General features: G+C 44.0%; 1 protein-coding gene across 12 annotated transcripts in view; it reads right to left on the reverse strand.

Annotated features, from left to right (window-relative positions):
- The window catches only part of RBMS1 (RNA binding motif single stranded interacting protein 1), a 207,482-nt gene that overhangs the window by 87,321 nt on the left and 102,661 nt on the right, over positions 1 to 17,500 (reverse strand). For all 12 annotated transcript variants that reach the window (XM_073305605.2, XM_073305604.2, XM_073305606.2 and 9 more), the window contains exon 2: positions 8,062 to 8,237. In XM_073305605.2, coding sequence (XP_073161706.1) covers positions 8,062 to 8,237 — 176 coding nt within the window. The remainder of the gene's footprint in view (positions 1 to 8,061; positions 8,238 to 17,500) is intronic.

Raw genomic sequence — 17,500 nt, forward strand, 5'->3', positions numbered from 1 at the left:
TTTCATTTTGCACATTTCTGGATGCTCTTGACCAAAACAAAAAAGTATTAAACTAATCAACAAAAATCTTAGATTGTGAAAACAAAGCTGTCTACCACATCTGATTTTATCATTTCAATATGAACAGGCTCCTTCCAGGAAAACAGTTTTAGTTACCTCTCTGCCACAAGGCTGAATTTTTAAAGCTGTGCAGCTACCTTTTTGCTGAAACAAATAATTAAAATAAAAGCTCTACAAGATTTATGATTTCCCATGTACATATAAAACAAGGCCAGCCATTACAAGATTGTGTTTCAATGTTCTGACCATCCTGGAACAGAACAATGGTCTGCAGTGGCAATTATATTCACTAATTTTATTACCTTAAACCAGCTGCTTTCCTAGTTGTAATCCAATTAAACATCTACATAATATCCACTACAACAATAACATGATAAGGAGGAAGTCCTAAGTGAAGCTATCCAGAGCAAGAATTGTTTAAAAATATATTTGTGAACAGTTTGATATAAGTGAGGCCGTGCTACCAAGCAAGGTGCCACAAGTACTCCTTTTCTTTTTATGGATACAGACTAACACGGCTGCTACTCTGAAACCTGTCATCAAGCAGGCTTGGAATTGAATATACCTAAACTGGTCTGGTCTGGTGATTTAGGCTGCACTGGAATACAAGAAATGTAAATTTAGCAGCAATAGTTAAATGCTCTTCCTGGGATTATGGAGCATCAGTGAGGAGGAGGAAGGTCTGCTGCATTATTCTCTGTACCCCCATCCTGAATTAATGATGTAGCACAGTGGCCCGCAGACTTTTCAGGGTCAGGCCCCCCCCCTTACACTTGTCTATGCCCTCTCCCCACCCCCAATCAAGTGACTGGGGGCTGAGCTGAGGCCTGGGGCTGAGGCTGGGGCCTGCCGCACCCCCCTGAACATTCCTCTGCACCACCCCCCCCAAGGGGGCATGCCCCACAGTTTGGGGACCTCTGATATAATGGCACTAGAAGAGGACCTGGGAGAAACTATCAGTCAGACCTTTCAGATCTTCCTGCTGAAGATGATGCAACACTGCAGAGGAGAGTGGCAGGTAAACTGCAGGCAAAAAAAAAAAGAGGATGAAGGGCTGAACAACCATGTGGATTGGGCATAAAGATCACAAGTGGTAAGGCACAGTTCACACTGAGATGCTGGAAAGCACCTAGAATACATGTCAGAGCAAGTTACCAATTAGGGGCTGAATCCTGCTCGCTCTCGCTCACATGAGTGGACCTTAATACCATCAGTAGTCTTACTCAAGTCAGTGACTGCTGGTATGAGTAAGAGTTTGCAATTTCAGATCCTCAGACATTAACTGTAAACTGTAAGTAGTGAGCTTTTACGTAACAGAACCTAAATAAAAGCTACAGTTAAAACAAGCCCCATATAATGTATTCTGGAGTGCAAAAACCAGCACAGCCCACTTCCACCAGCTATTTCTGCACTGAGAGAGAAGGAGTAACATGAGACCCAGATGGGACCACCCCTACATCCCAGAACTGTGCAGGGGAGATCCACTCCAAGGCATGAGAACCTATTTGCCACTCCCAGCTATATGGGCTTGGGGAAAGAAACTGTAGGAAGGAGCCAGCCAGAAACTGAAGACAGCAGAACAGCTGCAAAAATAGTTCATGCAGGGACAGACAGAGACTGATGATATCATCACTGCTTTCTGCAGTTTTCACTGTGAGCATTCTCTTGCCTGGGCTGATTGGCTGTTTGCGCCAATCCCTCCTGTTCCCCCCCCTCGTCTTTTTGCTTAACTAATATCCTTCTAACATAACATCACCCCCACCACCCCACATACTGAAAACATGATGACATTTGCCAGACATCACACTGATCACGCTGTTTGTATGTTACATTCATTTCCCCTGCCCTCCCTCTGTATTGTCTATTTAGATTGTAAGCTCTTGGGGGCAGGGGTGGTCTATTGCAGATTTGCACAGGTGCCTAGCATAATGGGGCCCTGTTCCCAGATGACCCCTAGGCACTACCGTAATAAACATGATAAATATTTTGCTTTTTCCATATTTCTGCCTCTGGCAGACCAGATATGTTTTTGCTTTTACAGCACAGGACTGGAATAGTAGGCTTGTGTTTAAATGGCCTATTCATAATTGTAGGTTTTTCATTTTCAATGGAAATGCCACTAATACCATCTGAAAATATCTGCACTCCCAGGCGATCCACCTTCACAAAAAATACAATATACTGTTTTAATCTGGCAGAAAAAGGACAAGCTGCTCCTACTCATGTGTTGTTAAAAGGGCCAAGGAAAGGAGGTGGGGAGTAGTAGATTTCTATAGTAGGAAAGATATTGGGGGGAAAAAAAAAAAGCTCTCTATCATATTTTGAGAAGTACTTTTCCGGAGAAAAAGGCATTATTTAAAGTGGTGCATAAATGAATACAATTTACAAATATACTATAGGGCCTCACTGCAAACAGAACAACAAGCTCTACCCTTCTGTAGTTAAATAAGAACTTTCTATAGCAACTTCCCAAAAGAATTTACTCAAAATAAAAACCACCATTCAAGTTCAGCACTGCCAGCTCCTCTATGCCAGAACTGAACTTACTGAATGAAGCAATGAGAAGAAAAACAAAGTCTTTGTACCACCAGAACCACATATGCCACTTTTTAATAGAAGAATCTGTATAGTGACTCAAATACTCTGATTAATTATATTTAAAGATCGGTTATTTTGCTATAAAATAATCCCTATTTAATATGATTTTTCAATATTATAGTATAATGTACAATGCTGTTTTGGAAAGGGAAATAAAAATCAATATGCATGACAAGTAGCTCGTGCTCTAACTGTAGTTTATTTGGACACTTAAAACATCTATATATAACATAATAAACTATACGCAACTGTTTATTTTATGGACTAAATTAACTCCTCTCTCCACAAGGCCTGAAGAAATGGGCATAGCACAAGGAATTAAGTAGGAACTGGAGGATGGAATTCAGCTCGTAGCATCAAGGAAGGCTATGAGACTACAACGTAATCCTTCCACACAGGTTTCTAGATCCTGAATCTGCCAAAGAGTAAATCTACTAGGCCACTTCCTAACCTACTCACCACACACCTATTAACAGCTGCTTATTGTGAACCAGAGGAGAAACCACTTCTGCAACATGCAGGTATACTGTGGACTCTCCACTCACACACCTTGCTCAAGACTATCCCTGGAGTTTCACAGCTCAGGGGACTTTGTGTGAGCCTTCTTGCAAGAGAATGAATTCCATCCTATAACTGGAAACTGTCCAGTAAAAATTATTACAGGTGTTTCTAACAACAGCTTGAATTATAAGAACAAACAACATTTAAGGATTTAAGGTAGGATCCTGATTCCTTTAGCATCAATAGCAGCTTTGCCACTGACTTCAGTGGGACAAGGATTTCACCCCGGTTTATTTTATATTTGACTCAGTCTGAACAAAGAAAACAGACAATCAGTTTCACTTTGTGGCTTTTTTGAGATCGCACAATGATGCGATGTTTTGGTTGTAAACACTTCAAGGAAAGGTCTGAATATACATCAAAACCTGTTTTCAGTTAATCAAATCAAACACATAACATTTTTACTAATTTTACGTTCTATAATAAATAAATGAATGAATGAATGAATGAATGAAAACACCTTTTTTCCTGAAAGCAGCCTGGCAGTATCTGTTTAATAAAAATATTTAAATAAAGTGTGAGTAATTTATGTTGGATTGATATAAACGGAGTTAAACAAGACAAAAATAGAATTTCTCTTGATTTCTCATTTACCAAGTGCATATTAAAGGTTGTTTATCTAAGAAGTTTTTAGCAGTTATAAGATCAGTAAGTGGCAAGGAAGCCCCAGTGAAGCAGCTGGATATTGCAAAATCCAGTTTGGAAACTAAATACCATGTTCCCCAGCTACTTCCTGGAAACCTGTACAGTTTACACAGAATTGCGGAAAGTGAGAATTTGGCATCTGGAACTTTCCATAATTCATAAAAGTGAGCCTCTAATAGTAAGCCTCTGCATTAGGAGAGTCTTGTTTCCATATGATAGAACTGACATTAACTCCAGTTGCTAAAGGGCTATGTTGGCAGAGAAGCCTACAGTTTTTAATAAACTACTCAGATTTTTGGTCAAATGTTCCAAGTCTTCGATTTCAAATCTTCTGGAAATCTCACTTGCTTCCTCAGCAGAAATGGAGAATTTTAAGATAGAAGAGGAGAATATCTTAACACAGGAATCTCTTACCGGAGAAATTCCTCATAGAAATTAACTCATAGAAGCGTCATCTATCCTGAGAGGCCTCAAGCTCGCTTTCAGGAACCATTTGTCTTCCAACAAAAAAGGCAAGAGCCAAAAGCCAGGTACAGAATAATGATTCCAGAATAGGCTCTGCAGTGTAGACATAGCCAAAGATCATTCTATAATGAACTACAGATTGAGCAAATAACTCAGAACCTTTGCCCAATTCAAGAGGCAAAGAACAAAACCAGAAAAAGATCACAATTTTTTTTCTCTGATTGCCAGAAACACACACACACACTCAAACTGGGGAAGCTCCGAGAGAGATAAGAGAAGTCTGTTCAAGATGACAAAATGTTTAAAGTTATGAGTGCTTCCTGCTACCAGTCAGCTACTGAAGAGAAGCAACAACCCAACAGTCTCAACTTGGAGGATCCTGAGGGTGCTTCTGTATTATTTTTAAAAAACAAGTTTTAAAAAAAGGAAAAACTCTTCTACCATACATGTATCTAGAATGAGTTAAACCTTAGAGAAGTCATCTTCCTGTGCAAGGCTCTAGTATTTCATAATTTATGAATGGCTCCTTTCACAAAATTAATTATCTGTTCCTTTTTTAGTAAGATTTATGGGAATCTTTCAGGACATACACTGTAATAAGTCTAATTTTTTTCTGATAGTTGGCCCAACTCTTTCATTATAATCACAAGACTATTGAAACAGTGAGGATTATCCTAAAAGCAGAAAGTTTTATTTTTGCAATAAACGTTACATTTCTCAAACTAGAAATTTGTAATTTTCTCGCAATAAAAATTTCATTTTTCTAAATTAGGCATAATATTGTTTTCTATCTACAGATACAATATTCAGCTGTGAAGGTTTGGAACTGTTATAAGGTCTTTCAAACAAACCAGTCCTTTGAAAATCTGACCATATTATGTCATGCCTATTAAAAAAAAAAAGACAGAAAGAAGAAAGAAGAAGCTATTTGGTCAGTTACTAGATTTTTGCCCCTTCCCCTCCCCCATCATCCCTACCACTTTTTGCATTGTTAGCCCATGATTTTTAATTATGCTGTCTCTACATATAATTTGATCTCAACTGGATATAAAGAATACAGGAATAACTGACACTGCCTGTTTCAGAAAATGAGAACAAAATTATGAGAAATGGGCAAAAATGCAACAACAAAACACTGCTGGAAGGAACAGACAACTGGTAGCAATATTTGGTAGTGGCTGGCAGGAACTATTGCTGAGCAGGTAAACAAAGTTAGGAGGGATATGGATGTGGTAGAAAAGAAAGAGAAAGAACAATAAGAAGAGAGGACCTGTGAGCCTGATGTTTTCAGTGATACCAAAATTTTCAAAAACAGCCATATATTTTATTTTAGATGCTGCAATTTTTGGGTACTCAATATTTTTGGGCCTGATTTTTTAGAAGTGCTAAGCACTTTGATAGGAGTTGTAAGTATTTAGCTCTATCCAGCTAAACAGACCTTTCCGTAACAGGAAGCTGATGAGCTATTTGAAGAGGGAGGAGATCATGGAAATATACCAGCATTGAGCAGCCACTATTTGGGAAGAGAACAGGTGGTGTCCTTGAAACAGGCATGTAGTCAAGTGGATGTGAAGAACTTCTGAGAGCGAGCAGCCATAAAGGCAGATATGGATTGGTACAGACTCTGGAATAACTAATTCTGGATGCATTTTCATAAGTGAAAATGACAAGAATACTGGCATAACGTATGTCAATCTAATTAGTATAAAACAAAGCTTCATCAACTGACCTGCACAACTCACACTACTTTTAAGGAAAAATTGTAAAATAAACTTCAGTAAGATTATTGACAGTTATATGGGCACCAACATTGATCAAAGAATCCTGTTTTTAGAAGAAGGAGCAAGAAGGGAGGAACCCAGCCATCCTTAAAATAGAGGCTCTATTTGCATACAGGAGAGCAAGAACTCTAAAAATAACAAAAGTGAACAAATGTCACGTATGTATTTAATTGCACCTTCTGAACATCATTTGAAAATCTGGAAACTGTGAGGTCATTTAGACTTTGGAATACAGCTCAGAGTAAATGGTGGAAGCTCCATCATTGGGATAATGAAATACAGAGGAGAACTTTAAAAGATATAATACAGAGAACAATTCTGCTTTGGCAGACAAATTGACAAGATCAATTAATATTCATGATTAGACTGGAAAGATTTATTTTTATCTGTAAATGTCAATAAACATTGATTCCACCATACACGCGCACTATTTTTTTCAATTGACAACTGAAATTTATAAACAAAGTCAGAAAAATGCTGCTTGAGAACTTAGCGTCTGATTTAAGGAAATTTACTTTGCATATTGTAACATGTGATGTTGACAATTTGTGTTTTAATGTTTATAAAGCTTCAACCTTTTGAATCTGAATGCCTACTGTCATTAATTATTATCTGACACTTCCGCCCATAATTTCCAGCAACTATGAAAATTTAAAATAGATAAAAATAGAAAAAAATGCTTAAAAACAAACAGATATTATCCATTGAAATTATAAATCAAATTCTATCAAACCTAAATATGACCCCTCCAGATTTAATTTATATTAATTTCTGAAATTATGGACAGAACGGCAAAAAAGTTTTGCTAAAGTACAAATCAACAGTCCAGCACCTATTTTTCCAGAGTGTCATCTAGTGGTTCAAATAAACTGGGAGCCAGGATGTAGGGGTCTTTTCCTGGCTGTGTTGCTGACTAGTGGCGTGACCATGGACAAGACTTTTTAGATATCCTCATTTATAAATCTGTTAAATGGGGGACAAAAGCCTGCATAAAGTTATTTGAGGTTTAATCAGTGTTTGAGAATCTCAAAGAGGTTCCATATAAACCCAAACTATTAAAGTGTACTTTTGCAGGAATGAAAAATTAGGGGCTTTCCTTGTTTACCAGACAGAAAGTAGAAACTGAAACTTACAGGCTATCAGTAAATTTTACAGGGGGTATAATATTTTGTTTCAATAATGGTCTGGCAAGTGTGTTGTGAATCTTGAAATTTTTTCATTTTTTAGAAAGTCAATATAGCAGTCAAGAATTATATGTTCCAGAGAAGAAATATGATTTAAAAAAAAAAAGTGTAAATAATATAATTATACACCCACTCCATATTCAGAAATACCCAAAATGCATGGATTTATACAACATCCTGTTGATATGAACTTTGCTAAACAGTGTTGTCTGAAAAAGTTTCTCTAAGCTATGTCTATACCGCGTTTTTTAGCCCTGATGTAGCTGAACTATACGCAAACCCCTACTGCAATCGTACAGCACTAGTGCCAATCTTAGTTTGAAACTGGTGAAAGCTGCCCAGGTGCAAGTTTACACTGGTTCAGCTTTATTATTTGTCTTGGTGCAGCTACATCAGTTGCTAACTGAGAAGATCTTAATCATATGTTTTTAAAAACAAGCTACACAACTGTTTGATAATTTTCAAATGTTTTTAATCTTTTGTGATTACAGCAGATAAACAAGTAGTCAGGAGAATGGGTGTCCATGTTTTTTTAAAATCAGGAACCTGGGATACACTTATTTACTATATATTTAGTCTGTTCTCTGCTTCTGAAGGTGCCACACATGCTCAGCGCCTACTGATTTCAAAAGTTGACAGTTCTCATCACATCACAGACTCAAGAATACTAAACATGGGGCTAGATTTCTTCTCCCTTCATGACATTAGCACTCGCATCACAAACGTCCTGTAAGTTTAAAAGACTGAATTTTAAGAGTAGTACTTACGGTTGGCATAGTTTTACCAGGTCCTGGTCAGTGGTGTTTGGAGGCAGTCCTCGGATGTAAAGGTTTGTTTTACTTAATTGATCCCAGCCTGAGTTGCTGCTGCTACTGCTGTTGTTATTACTGCTGGTGGTGCTGGGGCTAGGAGGAGCCATTGGGTGGGATGGTACAATGGACGGCTGCAAAACAAAGACAGAGCTTGTCAGAATGAAATACGGACTACCTGCAGCATTAACAGCATATTTGCCACTCTGAACATGTTAACTCTGTGCAGCTACTCGTATTCTAAATACGCCCGTTTTCACCATATTTGGCATGGGATCATTAGGTGTACTCTGATATGCAGAATAATAATCTCAAGCACTCTAAATGCATGACACTGATTCAAATTACATATACCCTCTGTTTTATATTTCTCACAGGATTATATCACCACCCTCCACTGGGACATTAGATGTTAAAAAAAAAAATTTTTGATTTCAGGTTCTCATTAACATATATAAAAACAATTTAACTTCACAAAAATAGTTTCATATGTTATAAAAGAATTAAATATTACAGGTACTAAAAATGTATTAATTTAGACTGAATATGCGGGCCAAATGTATTAACGCTACATAACCCATTCACTGCTCAACATTAATCTGTTTAAACTAGGTTCAGGGTTTGGTATATAGAGCCTGCATAGTACCATGGCAAACACACCATTAAACATCCTTTTAATCTTTTATTAAAGATACAGAGAAGAAGAAAAAACAGTTAAACCATTTGAAATATGAAGTACTGTTTTAAGTAAGGATTTAAATTTTAACAAAATGTTTGTTCCCTTTAATAGTTTTTTCTTCTAAAAACTCCAGCTAATTGGGGGAAGAAAGAAGAAGTTAGTTGAGATGAACTGGAGCTGTTGCTGCTGCTAAAGTCCAACCCCATTTCATCTCACGTTGCATCTGGGATTCAGCTGGAGCTCGCAGAGGGATCCAGAAGACATGGCCACCTCTTTCTGGGCTGTTCTGATCAGGACACCTCTCAGGATTATGATGAAGATAGCTTGGGCTCGGAGAGGTGGCAGCCAGGATGGTGAGTCTCATGCCAGTAGACTCCACATGATCTCTTATTTTCCCCCAAAGCCTCTTTCTTTAAAGATGCCACCAGTTAGGCCTAATATCGGATACATCAATTTTGCTCCATTAATTCTTGGTTTCACGTTTTCCGTTATTCCAAAGCATGATTTTAACACTGTGCTTGATCATATCAGTGGGCCCTTTTTGTTTGGGTTAATCCAGTATTTCTTTCTCCTTTTCATACCTTTTCCCATCAACATTTATTATAAGGTATTATGACATCTTACCAACTTTCACACTTATTTACAGTGGAGCTCACAACTGCAGTAAATTTGTACTCCCAATGACAACAGAACTATAGAAGCTAAATATTAAATTTCATAGCAAAAAAAGACAGTTATCTGTTCCGTAACTGGTGTTCTTTAAGATGTGTTGCTCATGTCCATTCCACAGTAGATGTGCACGCGCACCATGTGCACCGGTGCCAGAAGTTTTTCCCTTAGCAGTACCCGTGGGGGGGGGGGAAGCACTGCTGTGACCCCTGGAGTGGTGCCTCTATATCGCGCTATGAGGGGAGCCGTGAGCTCCCCCCACCCTTGGTTCCTTCTTGCCGGACAACTCCGACAGAAGGGAAGGAGGGAGGGATATGGAATAGACACGAGCAACACATCTCGAAGAACACCAGTTACGGAACAGGTAACTGTCTTTTCTTCTTCGAGTGCTTGCTCATGTGTATTCCACAGTAGGTGATTCCAAGCTATATCTGTGGGAGGTAGGTAGGAGTTCATGAGTTCCCGGGACACAGTACTGCTCTGCCGAACCCAGCGTCATCCCTAGTTTGGGAGATGATCTCAGAGTGTGCAGTGAATGTTTGTACTGAAGACCAGGTGGCAGTTCTACAGATGTCCTGGATAGGGGCATGGGCTACGTAGGCAGCCGACGAGGCCTGAGCCCTTGTTGAGTGTGCTCTGATGATCAGTGGCGGGGGAACCCCTGGCAGATCATAGCACATGTGTATGCACGAGGTGATCCAGCGAGAAAGACGCTGGGTGGAAATAGGCTGCCCCTTCATATGCTCGGCCAAGGCAACAAAGAGTTGCGAGGATTTACGGAACGGTTTAGTCCGATCCAGGTAGAAGGCCAGTGCCTTGTGCACATTGAGCATGTGGAGGCAGCATTCCTCATTGGAGGAATGGGGCTTGGGACAGAGCACGGGAAGGAAGATGTCCTGTTCCATATGGAAGGCGTAGATCACCTTCGAGAGGAATGAAGGGTGTGGGCGAAGTTGAACCTTATCCTTGTGGAAGACCGTATGTGGAGGTTCCGAGGTCAAGGCCCTGAGCTCTGAGACACATCGGGCTGACGTGATTGCTACATGGAAGGCTACCTTCCAGGAGAGGTGAGACCAGGAACATGTGGCCAAGGGTTCAAAGGGAGGCCCCATGAAGTGGGACACCACCAGGTTTAGGTCCCATTGCAGTACAGGGGATCTAGCATATGGGAATGAATGGTCAAGGCCTCTCAGGAAGCGTGAGGTCATAATATGGGAGAAGACTGAGTGCTCTTGCACCAGTGGGTGGAAGGCCGATACGGCCACCAAGCATACTCTGACAGAGGCGGGAGTCAGCCCTTGCGTCCTAAGGGACGGGAAGTACTCAAGGATAAGCTAGAGCGGTGTGGACGATAGGGAGACTGTTCGCTCTCCCGCCCACCTGGAAAATCTGGACCACCTTGCCAGGTACGTCCAGCGTGTGGACGGCTTCCTACTTTCCAGGAGGACCTGCCTGACTTCCTCAGAACACCTCCTCTCCTCCTTGTCTAGCCACTGAGCAGCCATGCTGTCAGCTGGAGAGCGACCAGATTGTGATGAAGGAGGCGGCCCCCACTCTGGGAGAGGAGGTTTGGGTGAAGCAGCAACCTCCTTGGAGGGGCTGCCAACAGGTCCAGTAGGGTCCCGTACCAGTGTTGATGGGCCAGGCTGGGGTGATAAGGATGATAAGTGCCTTGTCTGTTTCCACTTTTTCTAGAACTTTGCCTGTAAGGGGTAAAGGTGGAAAAACATAGAAAAGCTGGTCCGACCATGACAGGAGGAAGGCATCTGAGATCACGTCCCTTCCCAACCCCGCCCCGGAACAAAACCGGGGGCAACGCCAGTTCTGGCGGGTCACGAACAGGTCCACGTAGGGAATTCCCCACTCTCGGAAGAGCCGGTGAGTGATCTCCGAGTGGAGTGACCACTCGTAATGGGGGGAGAAAACCCTGCTGAGGCAATCAGCCTGTGTATTGCAGGCGCCCGGTAGGTGGAAAGCCCTCAGGGAGATGTCGTGGACTATACAGATCTCCCATAGGCTCAGGGCTTCCCGGCAGAGGGCTGAGGACTGTACCCCATCTTCTCTGTTGATGTAGAACATCGTGGTGGTGTTGTCCGTAAGGACTCTGACAACCTTACCGTGAAGCTGTGTGACGAAAGCCACACACGCCAACTGTATCGCCTTGAGCTCTCTGACATTTATATGGAGGGACACATCCGAGGTTGACCACATCCCTTGGGTTTTCATGTTCCCTATGTGGGCTCCCCAGCCCAAGTCCGACGCATCAGACACCAGGTCTATTGAATGGGCCATCTCCCGGAAAGGAACCCCTTGGAGCACATTGCCCAAGGAGGACCACCATTGAAGGGAGGCAATTACCGGGGTCGGTTCCAAGAGGACCTTGTCCAGGCCGTCCCGCGCCTGGGAGAAGTGGGAAGCTAGCCATAGCTGGAGGGGCCTCATTTGGAGCCTGGCGTGGTGGACCACATATCTGCATGCCACCATGTGTCCCAGGATCTGAAGGCACGCCCTTGCTGTTGTCACTGGAAAAGCCGTGACCGAGGCGATAAGACCTTTGAGGGTTTCAAAACTGCCCATTGGGAGAAAAGCTGTGGCCCTTAAGGAGTCCAATAGTGCCCCTATGAATTCTATACGCTGCACCAGGACCAGCGCTGATTTGGTCTCATTTACCAAGAGGCCGAGATTGGCACATGTAGACAGGAGCAGATCCATATGGGCCCTCACCTGAGGCTGTGAGTTGCCCTTGAGAAGCCAATCGTCCAGATATGCGAACATCTGGACCCCTGCTCGTCTGAGGTCGGCCGCCACAACCGTCATACACTTTGTGAATACCCTGGGCACCGTGGATAGGCCAAAAGGGAGAACCGTGAACTGGTAGTGGTTGGGCCCCACCAGGAAACGGAGGAAGTGCCTGTGCCCTTCGAAAACATGGATGTGGAAATACGCGTCGTGAAGGTCCACGGCTGCGTACCAGTCCCCTGGGTCCAGGGAGGGGATAATAGAAGCCAGGAACACCATGTGGAACTTGGAGGGACCATAAACCGATTGAGATTCCGCAGATCTAGGATGGGCCTGAGACCCCCTTTCACCTTTGGGATCAGGAAATATCGGGAGTAGAAGCCCCTGCCCTGGAATTCTACTGGCACTCTCTCCACCGCCCCCAGGCGTAGTAATCGTTCCACCTCCTGACCTAGGAGGTGAACGTGCTCTGGGTCCTCTGAGCCCGCCAGGGATGGGGGTGAACTGAACTGCAACATGTAGCCCTTGGAAATGGTGTTGAGGACCCAGTGGTCCGAGGTTATTCGTGACCATTCCCCACGGAAGGCAGACAATCGGTTGCTGAACACAAACTTTATTAGTAGGGGGGTTTCCCATGGCAACTACCCTGATGTCCCCCTGCAAATAGTCAAAACCGACTCTTTCCCTGCCTCTTGCCCTTAGAGGGCCCAGGCTGTGGGGCAGAGCGGGACTGTCGTTGAGGCCGGCGCTTTTGGTCTCTCGGCCTCTTGTAAGGAGGCTCATATTTGCTCTGTGCAGGGTGAGCCGACATCTGCAGTTTGGCCTTGTCCTTAGCTGGAGGGATGTATAGGCCCAAGGTCTTCAGGGTGGTGCAAGAGTCTTTCATCCCGTGCAGCCTGACGTCTGTCTGTTCAGTGAACAGGGCTTTCGGGCACGTCCTGCATGAGGGACTGGGCCTCCACCAAAAGCCAGACAGGAGGAGCCACGACGCCCTGTGCATGGAGATTGCGGAGGCCATCAAGCAAGCCGCTGTATCCACCACGTCTGTCGCTGCCTGCAGGGCAGCTTTGGCTGCCATAGCCCCCTCTTCCACCAATGCCTTAAAGTCCTTCCTATCCCACTCTGGGAGGAGTGGCTTGAAATTTGGCAGGGACTCCCATAAATTAAAATCATAATCGGCTCAGTAAGGCCTGATGGTTGGCCACCCTGAGCTGGAAACTCGAAGAGGAGTAAAGTTTTCTACCAAAAGAGTCTAGTCTCTTGGCGTCTTTATTCTTCAGGGTGGGCGCGGGCTGGCCCTGCCGCTCCTGGTGGTTCACAGATTCCATCACCAGAGAGTTAGGTGCTGGGTAAGAGTAGAGGTATTCGTGGTTCTTAGCCAGCACGAAATACTTCCTCTCAGCCTTCTTGGAAATCGGGGCCAGAGAGGTAGGAGTTAGCCACAAGGCGTTGGAGATGTTGGCTACTCCTTGGTGAAGGGGTAAAGCCACACAGCCCAGCACCGAGGGGGACAGTACATTAAAGAGGGAATTGGATGGGCCCTCCATCTCCTCGGCCTGCAGCTGGAGGCTTGACGCCACCCACTTTAGCCGGTCTTAGATTCATAGATTCATAGATATTTAGGTCAGAAGGGACCATTATGATCATCTAGTCTGACCTCCTGCACAATGCAGGCCACAGAATTTCACCCACCACTCCTAAAAAAGACCTCACACCTATATCTGTGCTATTGAAGTCCTCAAATTGTAGTTTGAAGACCTCAAGGAGCAGAGAATCCTCCAGCAAGTGACCCGTGCCCCATGCTACAGAGGAAGGCGAAAAACCTCCAGGGCCTTCCAATCTGCCCTGGAGGAAAATTCCTTCCCGACCCCAAATATGGCGATCAGCTAAACCCTGAGCATATGGGCAAGATTCATCAGCCAGATACTACAGAAAATTCTTTCCCGGGTAACTTGGATCTTACCCCATCTAAAAACCCATCACAGGCCATTGGGCCTATTTACCATGAATATTTAATTACCAAAACCATGTTATCCCATCATACCATCTCCTCCATAAACTTATCGAGTTTAATCTTAAAGCAAGATAGATCTTTTGCCCCCACTACTTCCCTCGGAAGGCTATTCCAAAACTTCACTCCTCTGATGGTTAGAAACCTTCGTCTAATTTCTAATCTAAATTTCCTAGTGGCCAGTTTATATCCATTTGTTCTTGTGTCCACATTGGTATTGAGTTTAAATAATTCCTCTCCCTCTCTGGTATTTATCCCTCTGATATATTTATAGAGAGCAATCATATCTCCCCTCAACCTTCTTTTAGTTAGGCTAAACAAGCCAAGCTCCCTGAGTCTCCTTTCATAAGACAAGTTTTCCATTCCTCGGATCATCCTAGTAGCCCTTCTCTGTACCTGTTCCAGTTTGAATTCATCCTTCTTAAACATGGGAGACCAGAACTGCACACAGTCTTGATGTGCCCTGAAGTATTCCTGTGGAGCAGAGGGCCGCGGTGCCGTGATGGTGTCATCTGGTGCAGGAGAGGAGGCCAACTCAGCCAGTGCTAGAGGATCAACCCCCAGGTCGGAGTCCGGGAGCGCAGCCGACTCATGACCTGTCGACTTGCCCTCTGCCTAGATAACGAGGCCAATGAGGCCTCGGACGCCCCGGCCACCAAGCAAGTTCCCGCCTGGGTGGGCATTGATGGCCATGGTGCCCATTGACACCATTGTCCCTGCCATGGGGCTCCTTGCCACTGTCCAGGCTGCGGGCCCGGTGGCGCTATCTGGTCCGGCGGAGCGGTACGGCCCAGCGAGGGGCGGCTGGGTGCCGAGGCCGAGGCCACCACCGACCGAACTGTACCATAAGAGCAGTGGGAGCGGCAGTGCCTACAATGCCGTCTTCCACGGGACTGACGTCAAGGACTGGTACCCGCTGGAAGTACTGTTCCGAGACTCGCTTCTGCGCCTGAAGCTACGGTGCCACACGGCAGGAGCCCTGTCTGCGACGCCTGACAGAGCGGGAGCTCGTGTGGGAGCGTCGACGTCAGTCGTGCCGAGACCGGCTACGATAGCTGCGTCGTGAAGAGGAGCGCCTTCAATACCTATCTCGGTGCCTGCATCCGCTGCTGCGTGGGGCGGAGGGACCCGGAGACTCCTGCCCAGATGGAACCCTGGTTGGCGTCGAGGGTGGTGGACGTGAGCTGCGAGTGGACCGGTTGCTGCGTGAGAGCTATGCTGTGCTGGGGACGCCTGTTGCGTGCCCAGCGGCGGTTTGCCTCAGGGCCGAGGGCCCGCCACCAGCGGCACCCCGGGCACCAGCAAGCTCAGAATGTCTCGTGCAGCCTGTAGAGTCTCCGGCGTCGATGGTATTCTGACTGCGGGAGAGGTGCGTGTCAGTGCTGCTGGGCTACTCCGCTCAGCACAAGTCGGAGGTTTCGAGCCCGGAGAGGACCGAGGGCTACCCAACACGTGACCAGCCTCTCCCCCTTCTCTCGGCGCTGCTGCAAAGTCGAGCTCTTCCTTTGTTTCTTGGAAGGTGAACGGTGCCGACTGGTGGAGGGGGCTCCGCTGTGCACCACGAGTTACTAACAACTAGCTAAAGATACCACTAAGATCAACTGGAAAGGCTGCAGCAACGCTGGAGCAAGAAGTTCTGACACACTTTCGCTGCGGCAAGAAGGAACTGAGGGTGGGGTGGAGCTCGCGGCTCCCCTTATAGCGCGATATAGAGGCGCCACTCCAGGGGTCACAGCAGCACTCCCCCTATGGGTACTGCTAAGGGAAAAACTTACAGCACTGATGCACGTGGCGCGCACACACACCTACTGTGGAATATACGTGAGCAAGCACTCGAAGAAGTCCTCCTTTATCACTGTTGCCTCTGCGTACATTACAAAGATTGATTTATCCTCACAGCTCCCCTGTATAGTAGGGAAGTATTTTTATTATGTTACTATTTTACAGACAGAGAACAAAGGTTACAGGCCAGATTTTTAAAAGTATCTAAGCACCTGAAGATGCAGGTAGGTACCCAGTGCAATTTTCAAGAGTGCCTATGTGACTAATTCATCTGTGACTAAATCACTGAGTGATTTCAATGTTTTTGAAATACTTTGAGAATCTCAGGTAAAGGGCTCATATAAATCCAAATTATTAACGTTTCAGCGGGAGTTAGGAACCAAGGCATGGTGAAATCCCACTAGGCACCTCTCAGCATCTTTAGGTATTTAAATAATTTTTAATAAACTGACCCTAAGTGACCATTTTACAATCCTACAGAAAGCCTGTGGCTGAGCTGGGAAATGATCTCGGAACTTCTGAATCCTAATCCTGTGCCTTAACCACAGCACAATATGACACTCTATAACAAGAAAGTTTTTTGTATGGAAATTCCTATGTGATGTAATTAAAGAGCATTTTAATGTATATGCATGGACATAGGGACAGAGCTAAGGTTACGTACGTAAATTCCATAAATTGCAAGGTTTACACTAGTAGTGTGTGTCCACAGGGCAGAGCCCCTTTCCTGCAAAACTTCAGAGCTCCACAGCTGGGGAAGGTAGGCGTAAAGAGTCACAATGGATTAGGATGGAAGACAAGGTGAAAAAAAGTGAATTCTAATATAGATTTGGAGGTGGACACTTAGGACACGAAAAGAGTGAAACTATTCAGGAATCATTGTGGGGTACGGCGGGAAAGGCATGCTGTCGTGAGCCAGAGAACTATATCAGATATAAGTATACCTTTGTAGCTAATCATAATTGTGTTTCTATTTTTTTTGTGTTTTCTTGGGAGTGTTTTGTAATCTTTCAATTCAGGATATTAAGAAGATTTATTATACAGTAACAATAACATTTAGTTGCAACATCCAGTTTAACACCATAAAATTAGGTTTGAAATGCAGAAACATGACTTTTAGACAACATCAATACCCAACTGAAATGTTATGTAAAGCTTTGAGCTCTCATGCATGCTCAACTGCTAAAAAACTTCAAATTTAAATCTCAAAGGATTATTTTAAATATGAAAAAAATCTGTCCCTAGAGCATTTTTTTGCAATTTTATAATTCAAAAGCAGTCACTGTAGAAAATTTTTTATAAAATATCAAATCTCTTTCGAAAGATTTACATTTTGATCTCAAGCCTTGACCCAGAGTTTTGTCCAGGCATGATTCAAAATGGGATAGAAATTAAACTCTCCCTTTAAATTTGTAACAAAAACACGGAGAGATTCTAACCATAGCAGCACGATAGGTGCAGTTAGAGCATACTGCTTCCACTAACGCAAGGCAACTATTTTTAGGGTTGTAAGCTAT

This window comes from Lepidochelys kempii, chromosome 11 (genome assembly GCF_965140285.1).
Source record: "Lepidochelys kempii isolate rLepKem1 chromosome 11, rLepKem1.hap1, whole genome shotgun sequence".
NCBI classification, from domain to species: Eukaryota; Metazoa; Chordata; order Testudines; family Cheloniidae; genus Lepidochelys; species Lepidochelys kempii.